The 13,495-nt window shown below is 43.6% G+C and overlaps 2 protein-coding genes across 2 annotated transcripts in view; one reads left to right on the forward strand and one right to left on the reverse strand.

Moving 5' to 3' along the window:
• txndc17 (thioredoxin domain containing 17) lies at window positions 1–8,703 on the reverse strand. Its single transcript, XM_078547941.1, has 4 exons — window positions 8,449–8,703; window positions 2,278–2,359; window positions 1,362–1,437; window positions 1–571 (listed from the first exon to the last, which is right to left on the reverse strand). The coding sequence occupies exons 1-4, from the start codon at window positions 8,582–8,584 to the stop codon at window positions 503–505; spliced, it is 363 nt and encodes a 120-aa protein (XP_078404067.1). The 5' UTR covers window positions 8,585–8,703; the 3' UTR covers window positions 1–502.
• A 112-nt stretch (window positions 8,704–8,815) lies between these two features.
• Window positions 8,816–13,495, forward strand: part of kiaa0753 (KIAA0753 ortholog) — a 44,927-nt gene continuing 40,247 nt past the window's right edge. The window contains exons 1-4 of the mRNA XM_078547942.1: window positions 8,816–8,996; window positions 9,418–9,546; window positions 10,248–10,845; window positions 12,676–12,782. Coding sequence (XP_078404068.1) covers window positions 9,418–9,546; window positions 10,248–10,845; window positions 12,676–12,782 — 834 coding nt within the window. The 5' untranslated portion in view covers window positions 8,816–8,996. The remainder of the gene's footprint in view (window positions 8,997–9,417; window positions 9,547–10,247; window positions 10,846–12,675; window positions 12,783–13,495) is intronic.

Raw genomic sequence — 13,495 nt, forward strand, 5'->3', positions numbered from 1 at the left:
TACAATTCAAAGTAATTCTTTATTTCAGATCTACATTTTTATTAGTTGAAACAATTCCATTCTGAAAACTATTCAAGATGGAAAAAGACACCTTTCCAAACAGTAATTATCCAAATATTAAAATATACTGCAGGCTAAGAAATTTGTAAGACATTATCAGGAAAATCAAGTACCTGATTCATTCCCAGGATGGCATACTGCAAATTTAAATAGAATGACATTTTTACTTTTCCTCCCATGAATTATTCTCAAGGATCCAAGAACAATTTTAAGCGTAAATCAATGCCCTGACTGCCTGAAAACACCCTCAAGCCTGGGAAGGGGTGCCAATCACATCTTTATGATTACAAAAAATTTAAAGTCAAATTAGAAAGGAATGTCATTCAGTTTGACTTTGTATCCTTGCCACATCTGCTTTAGTGGAAAACAATCTCAAATATAAAGCTAGGCATATTCTATGGACATGGGCATTGAAGATAGTGTAACAAATACAAAGGAAGTTTCAGTTTTCCGTGAACAGCATTTGCACAAGCTCGGGCTTAAATAGCTCCTCTTCTACCAGCTTTTGGGGCTGAAACACAAGAATAAATTGGAAAGTGAAATGTCTCAAGTTTTGTACCGACACCAACCTTCATGGTAACACTAAGAAGGAATTTCAATATTTTCCCCTGTTATACCAGGTCATATTTTAAAAACAAATATTATACTTAATTTTTTTGAACAGTTAACAGAAATAAAAATGATTGCTCTTTATGGTTAAAGGTTCAAGTAATTACAGGCTCAAAAGTACAGCACAGCCCAGTGCTATTGCTCACTTCCTAACTGGAACTAGCTTCTGATATCATATTTGCCTGCCTTGTATCCCTTCATATTGCTCCTTTTCAATTACTTATCCAGATTCTTTAAGTGATGGTAACATACCAACTAAAATTGCTGAGTGTTGCAAAGTATTCCATGTTCTAATGATCTTAATTTTTTTTACATTTTAATTTCCTGTTCCGACCTTTGTGGTCATGTGCAGTCTTTGCCCTTACAAAATGGAGAGAACATCTATTTCATTCCCCAATTTCAAAGTTTCCAAAATGAAAATTCAAACATTAAAACATGAAAACACCTGTCAAAAAGATCTGAACTGAAATGAAAAAGAGAGTTCGCTCCACACACAAAAACAAGATCAACTAATCCAGAGAATGCAATAAAGATCACATTTAACATCTACATAGATTTAAAAGATCAATACAATTTTTCTCCAATCAGTTTTCATAGTTTCCAGCTGCACCTTAGAAATTCACATTGTCAGGCCAATTAATATGCAAGCTATGGAGGAAAAGGAATGGCCTTGAAGGCTGGACTCTACTCACCGAGCCATATTTCATAAGAGTTGGTACAGCATTCACTTTCAGTTTTACTCGAAAGTCATTTTCAAGATTCTTCCAGCTGGTCAGAGATAATGTGCAAATATAAAACAGGCAGGTTAGTTTGAACATTGACAGGTGTCAAAGTTGCACTTACTACCGCATTCTTAACTGGCCATTCATGATCGATGAAGCGATTTGACTAGTTAATTACAATATTAATTTTGTACAGACTGTGCACTGGAATTATTTGGCTGTCCGAAACTATTTTTCATCTGACAGTTGCTGAGCAATAGTTTTTGTGCAGTAAAGCTCTAGTTTGGATACACTTATGCTATCAACAGAATTTAATATCATTCACCTTAGGCCAGTGTCAAAATTACAAACAAAAAGGTCCCCGCCACTATATCACACCAAGTTCCGAATGATCAATTTATTTTTGAAGTTTGTCTTCCAGTATTATAGCAACTCCTTTATCAAAGATAACCTGATTCTAAAAAGTGTTTCATAAAGAAAAATCATTTTTACTCCAGTTTTCAATTGTCATTCCGCAACAGGATTTTACCATTAATATAAAATATACCAAATAATGTAACAGTCCGATTGGATAATTATGCCTTTACCCTTCATAGAACTGAAGAAATCCACAGATAATTAAACAATTTGAATTAAATAGAGTACTTGGACCAGGAGGCCAAACTTTACATCTTATTTATTCACGTTGATGTAATCCTTACTTGGCAGTCTACATCATAATACAAGACCAAGTGGAGTTAAGTTATTCCATTATTATTCTAGAATAACTTATCTTACAGAGATAATGTATGCTCTTAAGTATTACATAATTGGGTAGAAGGTTAGCGAATGCTTCTATTTGTTGGAGAACAAATACTTAAAAAACTTTCAAACATAAATAACTTACTGTGGCTTGTCACCAGTTTGACAGTAGATGAAGACAGAGTCTTCAGGCAACTTACTCAATTCTCCACGGACTATTGGTTCAGCTGGAGGATCAAGAAGAAAATTACTGGATCTCAAACACTTTGGCAATTTCATTCTCATTGAAATCAATTAAAATGAACCCCAATACTGACCGAGAACTAGAACACAAAAATACACTGACAACTGCATAGGAGAATGAAACCAAGTTTGAAACATTTGCTGAATGCAGTGTTTTTTCACATTAACTTTCAAAGTTTATAACCATTAAGAAATGTAATTTCACTGGTGTGGGTTCGATACCTATTAAAAATTTGCACAATTACATCAAAATACCTTGTTGACCTTCCTTCAGTCAACTGTTATTGGACTTTTTGCTCTTTTAGTTGGTTATATTCTGCAGCAATAGCTTGAAGGTTGTCCCACGTCTTTTACTTCACAAATTAGGCTTGCATTTTTCAGTCAGAAGTCCCACTATCAACCACATGCCACTGTCAACTTTTAAAAAAAAATTCATTCACTGGATGTTGGCTTCACTGGCTAGGCCAACATTTATTGCCCATACCTCATTGCCCTCGAGAAGGTGGTGGTGAGCTGCCTTCTAGGCTAGAGTCCATGTGGTGTAGATACACCCACAGTGCTGTCAGGGAGGGAGTTCCAGGATTTTGACCCAGCAGTGAAGGAACAGCAATATATTTCCAAGTCAAGACAGTGAGTGACTTGGAGGAGAACTTCCAGATGGTAGTGTTCCCATCTATATGCTGCCCTTGTCCTTCTAGATGGTAGTGGTCGTGGGTTTGGAAGGTGCTTTCAAAGGAGCCTTGGTGAATTCCTGCAGTGCATCTTATAAATGGTACACACTGCTGCTACTGTGTGGTGGTGGTGGAGGGAGTGAATGTTTGTGGATGAAGTGTCAATCAAGTGGGTTGCTTTGTCCTGGACGGTGTCCAGCTTCTTCAGTGTTGTAGGAGCTGCACTCATCCAGGCAAGTGCAGAGTATTCCATTACAACTCTGACTTGTGCCTTGTAGATGGTGGACAGGCTTTGGGGAGTCAGGAGGAGAATTACTCATTGCACGATTCCTAGCCCCTGACCTGCTCTTGTAGTCACAGTATTTATATGGCTAGTCCAGTTCAGTTTGTGATCAATGGTAACTCCCAGGATGTTGATAGTGGGGGATTCAGTGATGGTAATGCCACTGAACAACAAAGGACAATGGTTGGATTCTCTCTTGTTGGAGATGGTCATTGCCTGGCACGAATGTTACTTGTCACTTGTCAGCCCAAGCCTGGATATTGTCCAGGTGTTGCTGCATTTGGACATGGACTGCTTCAGCATGTGAGTCGTTGCGAATGGTGAACATCGTGCAATCAGCAGCAACGACTGTTCTGACCTTATACTGGAAGGAAGCTCATTGATCAAGCAGCTGTACCGGAACTGAAGCAACTGGCACTTTTTGGAAATCGCCTTGGTGCTTAACTGTTGCCTGACATTTGGCATGGACAAGTCACATCTGGTTCTGCTTACTTTCATTTCGCCATCACATCACCGATAGACAAATGGACAATTCACCACGCTTTTCTTATGAAGCACACATGTAGAAAAATCCAAAATGGCTACCAGATGGATTCATATAAATTTAGTCTATAAAATGAATAGATGTTGAAACATTTTGGACAGATACACAATAGGTCTGTGGCTCTGAAGAAGTCTATGGACTCCAAATGTTAACTCTGTTTCTCTTTCCACAGATGCTGCCAGACCTGCTGAGCTTTTCCAGCATTTTCTGCTTTCATTTTAGGTCAGAGACTTGCAGCAATTTGAGGTCTTCCATGACCAGTCGGCACCACAGGGATTGCAGAATATAATGGACACATGGTTTAACATAAATTTAGTTCAACAACTTTCTTTCATGGTTACATCTTTAGTAGTTGTGCACCTTTTAGAAAAAAGGGGGCACATTTATTTTAGAATGACTATACACTCCTGTACATCCCTTGTTACCGGGTACAGTGACCCCCCGGTGAACCACACAATTCACCCCCAAATGAATACCCCATTATTAATGGACACAGATTCAGGAGTCACATGACCCTAAGCTGCCCTGCAAGTTGGCCACAGGAGTAACAAGCAACAGCTGAAGCCAGGACATGTGGATCTCGCTTTTTAAAAATTCAGTCATGGGACGTGGACATCGCTGGCTAGGCCAGCATTCATTGTCCATCCCTTATTGCCTTTGAGAAGGTGGAGGTGAGCATCCTCCTTGAACCGCTGCAGTCCATGTGGTGTAGGTACACCCACAGTGCTGTTAGAGAGGGGGTTCCAGGATTTTGACACAGCAACAGTGAAGGAACGGCGATATATTTCCAAGGACAGTGAGTTGCTTGGAGGGGAACTTCCAGGTGGTGGTGTTCCCATCTATCTGCTGCCCTTGTCCTTCTATATGGTAACATAGTCATGGGTTTGGAATGTACTCTCTAAGCAGCCTTGGTGAATTCCTGCAGTGCATCTTGTAGATGGTACACACTGCTGCTGCTACTGTGCGCCGGTAGTGGAGGGAGTGAATGTTTGTGGATGGGGTGCCAATCAAGCATCAAGTTTTTTTACTTTATGAAGTTGTGTTGGAATTTAGTTACAAGAGTGTTAGCCCATGCTTTAGGGCATCCTCCAAGTGACAATTCTTCACTTGTGTGTAGACAAGAGGACAGCCTGTAAGTATATATTTTTCTAAAGTCATCTTCAACGATGAACTGGCTTGCCTCAGTGACATCAACTTAAAACAAATATATTTTCTAAACTGAATCTGGAGGGATACAGCCTGTTACTTGCCCCATTTCCAAGCCCTTTGATCCAGCTCCCAGCTCCTCCTAGGGGAGGCAATGGCATCGTGGTATTGTTTAGTAATCCAGAGACCCAGGGTAATGCTCTGGTGACCCGGGTTTGAATTCCACCATGGCAGATGGTGGAATTTGAATTGAAAAGTCTAATGATGACCATGAAATCATTGTTGATTGTTGGAAAAACCCATCTGGTTCATTAATGTCCTTTAGGCCGTTTTTCTGGTCTGGCCTACATATGACTTCAGATATGGACACAGCAAAGCCCTCTAAAATGGCCTAGCAAGCCATCAGTTGTATCCAACCAGTAAAAACAAGTCAATAAGGAATAAAAGCAGACAGACCACCCAGCATCGACCTAGGTACCGGAAACGACAATGGCAAACTCAGCCCTATCGACCCTGCAAAGCCCTCCTTACAAACATCTGGGGGCTTGTGCCTGAATTGGGAGAGCTAGCACACAGACTAGTCCAAGCTATGACATAGTCATACTCATGGAATCATACCTTACAGAAAATGCCGCAGACACCTCCATCGTCATCGCTGGTGGGACCAGACATACCCAGCAGAGATAGTATACAGTCACGAGGCAATTGCCCTGGGTGTCCTCAACAACGACACCGGACCCCATGAAGTCTTATGGCAGTGGGTCAAACATGGAAATCAGCAGGAGGTTTCCCACAGTCCTTATGGAGACAAAGTCCCGCCTTCACATTAAGGATACCCTTCATTGTGTTGGGTGGCACTACCACTGTGCTAAATGGGATAGATTTTGAACAGATCTAACAACTCGAGACTGGGCATCCATGAGGCGCTGTGGGAAATCAGCAGCAGCAGAATTGTACTCAAACGCAATCTGTAATCTCATGGCCCGGCATATCCCCCACTCTACCATTACCATCAAGCCAGGGGATCAACCCTGGTTCAAAGAAGAGTGCAGGAGGGCATGCCAGGAGCAGCATCAAGTATACCTAAAAATGAGATGTCAACACAAGCTACAACACAGGACTGCTTATGTGCCAAACAGCATAAGCAGTAAGGGAGGGACAGAGCTAAGGTGATTCCACAACCAACAGATAGGTCTAAGCTCTGCAGTCCTGCCACATCCAGTCATGAATGCTGGTGGACAATTAAACAACTCACTGGAGAGGAGGCTCCATAAATATCCACATCCTCAATGATGGGGGAGCCCAGCATCAGTGCAAAGACAAGGCTGAAGCATTTGCAGCCATCTTCAGCCAGAAGTGTCGGGTGGATGATCTTTCTTGGCCTCCTTTGGATGTCCCCAGCATCGCAGATGCCAGAATTCAGCCAATTCGATTCACTCCATATGATATCAAGAAACAGCTGAGGGCACTGGATACTGCAAAGGCTATGGGCCCGGACAATATTACCACAACAGTACTGAAGACTCATGCTCCAGAACTTGCCATGTCCCTAGCCAAGATGCTCCAGTACAGCTACAACACTGGCATCTACCTGGCAATGCGAAAAATTGCCCAGGTATGTTCTGTACACAAAAAGCAGGACAAATCCAACTCAGTCAATTACCACCCCATCAGTCTACTCTCGATGATCAGTAAAGTGATGGAAGGCGTCATCAACAGTGACATCAAGCCTCACTTGCGTAGCAATAACCTGCTCACTGACACTCAGTTTGGTTTCCAACAGGGTCATTCAGCTCCTGACCTCATTACAGCCTTGGTTCAAATATGGACAAAAGAACTGAATTGCAGAGGTGAAGTGAGAGTGACTACCCTTGCCATTGAGGCAGCATTTGACTGAGTGTTGCATCAAGGAGTCCTAGCAAAACTGCAGTCAATGAGAATTGTGGGGGGCCACTCTCCACTGGTTACAGTCATAGCTAGCAAAGGAAGATGGTTGTGGCTGTTGGAGGTCAGTCATCTCAGCTCCAAGACATCACTTGTCCCTCAGGAGTCCCTCAGGGTGGTGCCCTGGGTCCAACCATCTTCAGCTGCTTCATCAGTGACCTTCCTTCCATCATAAAGGTCAGAAGTGGGGGATGTTCGCTGATGATTGCACAATGTTCAACACCATTCATGACTCCTCAGATACTAAAACAGTCCATGTACAAATGCAGCAAGACCTGGACAATATCCAGGTTCGGGCTGACAAGTGGCAAGTAACATGTGCACCACACAAGTGCCAGGTGATGACCATCTCCAACAAGAAAGAACCTAACCATCTCTCCTTGATGTTCAATGGCATTATCATCACTGAATCCCCCACTATCAACATTCTGGGGGTTACCATTAACCAGAAACTGAACTGTGCAACAAGAGCAGGTCAGAGGCTAGGAATCCTGTGACAAGTGACTCACCTCCTGACTCCCCAAAGCCTGTCCACTATCTACAAGGCACAAGTCAGGAGTGTGATGGAATACTCCCCACTTGCCTGGATGAGTGCAGGTTCCACAACACTCAAGAAGCTTGACACTGTCCAGGACAAAGCAGCCCCGCTTGATTGGCACCACATCCACGAACATTCACTCCCTCCATCACGGACGCACAGTGGCAGCAGTGTGTACCATCTACAAGATGCACTGCAGGAACTTGCCAAGGCTCCTTAGACATCACCTTCCAAACCCACGACCATTACCATCTAGAAGGACAAGGGCAGCAGACACATGGGAACACCACCACCTGCAAGTTCCCCTCCAGGTCACTCACCATCCTGATTTGGAAATATATCACCATCCCTTCACTGTCGCTGGGTCACAATCCTGGAACTCCCTCCCTAACAGCACGGTGGGTGTACCTACACCACATGGACCGCAGCGGCTCATGAAGGCAGCTCACCACCACCTTCTCAAGGGGCAGTTAGGGATTGGCAATAAATGCTGGCCTAGCCTGCAACACCCACATCCCGTAAATAAATGAAACAAATGAGCAGAGCAGGTCCCGCCCCCTGCCCCCTCCAGCCCCGCCCCCTGCTCCCCCGGGCCCCGCCCCTGGCCCCCGCCCCCTGTTGTCCCGGCCCCCACCCCATGGCCCCTCCAGCCCCGCCCCCTGCTCTCCCGGGCCCCGCCCCTGCACTCCTGGGCCCCGCCCCTGCACTCCTGGGCCCCGCTCCTGGCCCCCGCCCACTGCTCTCCAGGGCCCCGCCCCCTGTTCTCCCGGCCCCCACCCCATGGCCCCTCCAGCCCCGCCCCTGGCCCCCGTAAGCCCGCCCCGGCTCTCCCGGGCCCCGCCCCCTGGGCCCTCCAGCCCCGCCCCCTGGCCCCGCCCCCTGGCCTCGCCCCATTGCCCCCCCCGCCCCTCTGCCCCCGGCCCCGCCCCCTGGCCGGAATCTCTCACCTGTCACACAGTCTGGGCACCAGCTCATCCCCCGGGCATCTTTGGCGCCGGTGAAATACGCAAAGATCGTCTTGTCCTTGTTGGAATTCACCGCCTTCATGAACTCCTCATACCCGGACACTTCCACCCAAATCATCTTCACAACCTCGCGCGGAGCCGCCGTTCCCTTTTTATGGAAAAGGAGACGAGCAAAAGCCTCAAAGTCCACTCGGCTGATTCTTCCGCTGAAGGGGTGGGGCTGCGCATGCGCGACTCCGGACTGGCGCTGCGGGGCCCCGCGCATGGGCGGTGGGGGGGGGGGGTTGGGGGGTCTGCGCGTGCGCGACTCGGGCCAAGAGGCGGCGGCGGCGCAGTCGGCGCAGGCGCAGATTTGATCACGAGCCCCAAGCAGCTTCTGCACGGCCCGACCCGGGTGACGCCAGCCTCAGGATTCTGGTGTCTAGCAACCGGGTGCCTGGCAACAGCCGGCGCTTCGGGCCTGTGACGCCGGCTGGCCGGCCGCCTGGAGTGGAGTGGCGGGCCTGAGCGTGGATTGTTCACATCATCAGGTAAGGGAGGCGCCGCTAAACCCGGGCGAGCTTTGGGCGCTTCATCAAATACAGTAACTCCAACCTGAGGGGCCTTTAACCTGACTTTAACCTGTCAGCCTGCACTTTCCTAAATGTCACTTAGTCTTGTCGCAGGCACTTTGTCTCTTTCCACTTCACCCACCGACAATATCAGACTCACTGGCCTTTAGTTGTTGATTCTATCCCTCTACCCCTGTCTAATGTTATAAGTTAGTTTTGTAGCCTGGCCATTATCCTTCAGCCTTTCTATTTGAACGTTTTTCTTATTTTTTAAAAAAAACTCCCATTTTTATTATTTTAATTGCCCCTTTTTTTGGGTTTTAAATCAAGTTGTAAAGAATTCTCTGCACAGCTTTTTATATAGTTTGGCTACATTAACTCATCAATTTGATCAATGCAGATGACCATGGCCACAAAGGTTCAGCATCACCACACACACATTGTGAACCCAGCCCAGTCTTTTGGGAATTTGGTGCCTTCCATATCAGCTGGACAAGATGTTGGAAGGAGTGAATTTTACAAGACTCAGGTATATAGTTTTATTACCCCTTTTGGTTACTGTGCTGACTGTACACCAATTAACAATGTGCTGCATTCGCAGTTAAATGGAATGCAGCAATAATAATTTGAAGAATATAAATGTAGGCTTAAAATATTATTTCAGTTGAGAATTTACCATTAAAAGGAAACTGCAAGTTTTGAACAACTTCATATTTCAAAATTTTTATTTTCCATTTGCTCCTATGGAGAAGTTCTTCCTTTTTTTAAATAAATATTTCTGTAATTAATTGCTACTTTAATGACATGAGTCTTTGTGCAAAGAGAAAAAGTTATGTTAAATATCGCTACTTGGTTTACCTATGACAGACAAATTGCTCAGAAGTGGTACCGTGTGTTGGTGGAATAAAGCAATGTGGGCTACAGACAAATTCCTGGGTTTTTTTACCCAGTAAAAGTTCCATATCATATGACACGTATCATGGGAAGACAGTGAGTTGATGATCAATGCTTTACTCATGTTGAAGGAGAAAATTGGATGGCAAATAACTCAGACTGCCCTGGTACACCTCTTGGTTATTTACAAAGTAGTATTGTGGAAGTGAGCTTCATGCTACCCTCATTGCTGGGTGGGGGAGAAGGAAAAGGCATTGTGTATGTTTCCTTAATTAAAGTGTCAGCAAGGAGAATAAAATGTACTCAAATTGCTAAAGCTTTTCTTAATCTTTTTAGTTAAAATTCAATAAGGATGCACTAAGTACTGTATCCAACTTGGCTGCGACAGTCACAGACCCTCGTCCAATTGTAATTGAAAAGCTACGTCAATCTTGTGAGCCGCATGTTCAAGATGATGCCCAGAGTATACGCAGCTCTATGCAGTTTTCTACTGTGTCTGAAGAGAGGCTGAATATGGCTGTTCGGATGGCAAAGCGTGATCTAAAAAAAAGACATCTGGAAGAGCAAGTGAAGGATTACTTATGTAAACTTGAGCAAGATCCATCAGAAACGTCAAAATATATTAATCGAGTGAAGGGGAGATCTGCTGAGAATACTGCATGCATCAAGAATCGGCTGAAAATGGAGAGCCTTGCAAAACTGAGACACGAAAAAGCTTCAAAAGAGGGGTTTACAAGGTCTGGTGCCAAAGTTTATATTTATACCTCTGACCAAGGCCAAGTTAGGCCTGCCCGCTCCGATTCACCACCAACACACGACCCAGGCCCAGATCTGAATCGTCAGAACCAGGGCAATAAAACTGCTGAAGAGATCCGTAGGCTGAGAACAGAGCTCAGCAAGTACTTTCAGAAAATTGAGGAACTTTCCAAGAAAGGTATAACATTATTTGTATCATACCAAATTAGTTATGTAATTGCTGATATTGCATAACATAAGGCATTGTTGTAAACTAAAAATCATTTTTCAACTTCCATGCATTTTGCAAGTCAAGGTAAGCTTTTTGGAATTATTAAGAAGCATATTCTTGGAACAAATTGTGATCAAGGGCTACACCTGGCTCTGAAGCTTTGGTAGACTGCCCCACATATTTTTTGTTTGCTAGCTTGCCCTGTTTGAATATTGTGGATTAGAATCTTTAAAAAATACTATTTTTCATGTTATACCTAATGTTGGATGATTTCTGAATCAGAATATGTTAACTATCAGCGTCTTGAGACATTTGAATTAATGAACATACAGATTTAAATTCTGTGAGGCCCCTTTATGCTCCATTATAATGAATTCCTAACTTTTTTTTTTTACTCGTCTTCTGGGTTTACTGAATGTGTCTGTGCCTAGGAGTGAATAATGCTTAATTTTGTTTCATTTGAGCTGCTTTAATAAACTAGTTGCATTGTATTAGCATTTCCAGTATCAACATCTCATTACATTCCCCACATGCTACTGAAGACAACAAAGTCATGAATTAAGAATTGTTTATTAACCTTAGAATTATAGTTAACAGCATAGGAACATAGGAATTGCTGGATAAGGAAAAACCAAGGTCCGTCCAGTTCACTTTCTGCCACCTTTGTGCTTGCATGACGAGCAATACCATTGAGTTATTTCATGCCTCTACTGGAATATAACATATTAAAATATTTTCTGAAGGAAATCCATCAAATTTGCATTGAAATTAATCAACATTATCTTCTTAAGGTGACCATCCCAAAAGCAATGTGCAAATAATCAGTGGATATGGTTAATTGACAAAATCCATAAGAGGTTACAAACATGGTTGACTCTTAACTTCCCACTGAAATGGCCTAGCAAGCCACTCTTTTTTTTCAAGGGCAATTAGGGATAGGCAACAAATGCTGCTCTTGCCAGCGATGCCCACATCCCGTGAACGACTGCATGTGCAAATAAACACACAGCAAGAAGTTATTTTTTGAGTTACCCTTGGTCCTCCAGAAGTTGTTATTTACTTAGAGGCTTTGTATTGAAACACAACGGTGTGAAATTCCTGTACTTGCATGACATTTACCCACAAAGCTTGCCAGAAAGAAATTAGGGCATGTCCATTCCAATGTAAATACATTTTTTACATGTAATAAGCCTTGAGCACTGCCAAGCAAACTTTCTGGTACTGAAAATTAACTTTTATGAGTATGGAGTTGTTGGGCATTAAAAAAATTATTTTTTAAAACTTTCTTTCTGTCTCTCTAACTCTGTCTTAATCCCAACTTTTTTCTCCTTCTATTTTGCTTTCTATATCTGATTTACCAACTGATGCTACCCAGTTCAGACTGCACTGCTTATTGATGCTTCTCCATTTTGATTAAAGAGATTTTGTTTCATGAATTCATGAACAGTTGTTTGTACTGTTCACACGAGCACTAGATTCCTGTACAGGTTGAAATGGCGTTCTAATTACAGTAAGTTCCAGTGCAAAATCCCATAGATGGCCTGTGTGCTAATGCAGTTAATAGCTGGCATCATTTATCCACTGCTGAGAGCAAAGTCCGGCTATTATTTGCCATTAGCCAATGTGAATGGTTCACAGCATGCAGATTGATTCTTCTTTCTCTCTCATCTGGCATAGTTCCAAAAATATAGTAGCACTTTGAATAATGTAACATTTATCATAAACCGGAAAATCATTTCACTGTTTTTAGATTGCCCTGGCAGTGCATTAAACATAAGGTTTGTTTTCTTTTGTTAGAAAAATATCTGGATGTCCTGGATCCTGATGAAGAGCGCAGAATGCAGATAAAAAGACAGGAGCAGGCCACTCGCTCGGCGAGGATGCTGTATGTTTTGCAGCAGCAAGTGAGAACTAGATTAAATGTTACTAAGTGTATAGTTAATTGCAGTCAGTTTTTCCCTTACAGGCTAAACCCAGGTGATACTATAATTTGCACACTTAATAATATGGAGAATGAGAGGTCAACAAGGAGCATGAATTTGCCCCTTTCAAAAACAGAAATAACTCTGTATAATACTTGTTCTTTATTTGGGTAATGTGCAATAGCACTATTGTAATTAATGAATTGGTTTTTTTTCATGGGATGGGATGTAGGCCTCAATGGCTGGGCCAGCATTTATTGCCCATCCCTAGCTGCCCTTGAGAAGGTGGTGGTGAGCTGCCTTCTTGAACCGTTGCAGTCTATGTGGTGTAGGTACACCCACAGTGCTGTTAGGGAAGGAGTTCCAGGATTGTCACCCAGTGACAGTGAAGGAACAGCGATATATTTCCAAGTCAGGATGGTGAGTGACTTGGAGGGGAACTTCCAGGTGGTGGTGTTCCCATGTATCTGCTGCCCTTGCCCTTCCAGATGGTAGTGGTCATGAGTTTGGAAGGCGCTATCGAAGGAGCCTTGGTGAATTCCTGCAGTGCGTCTTGTAGATGGTACACACTGCTGCTACTGTGCGTCGGTGGTGGAGGGAGTGAATGTTCGTGGATGTGGTGCCAATCAAGCGGGCTGCATTGTTCTGGATATTATCAAGTTTCTTGAGTGTCTGGGAGCTGCACTCATCCAGGC

Source organism: Cetorhinus maximus, chromosome 9 (assembly GCF_964194155.1).
Source record: "Cetorhinus maximus chromosome 9, sCetMax3.hap1.1, whole genome shotgun sequence".
In the NCBI taxonomy this organism is placed as follows: domain Eukaryota; kingdom Metazoa; phylum Chordata; class Chondrichthyes; order Lamniformes; family Cetorhinidae; genus Cetorhinus; species Cetorhinus maximus.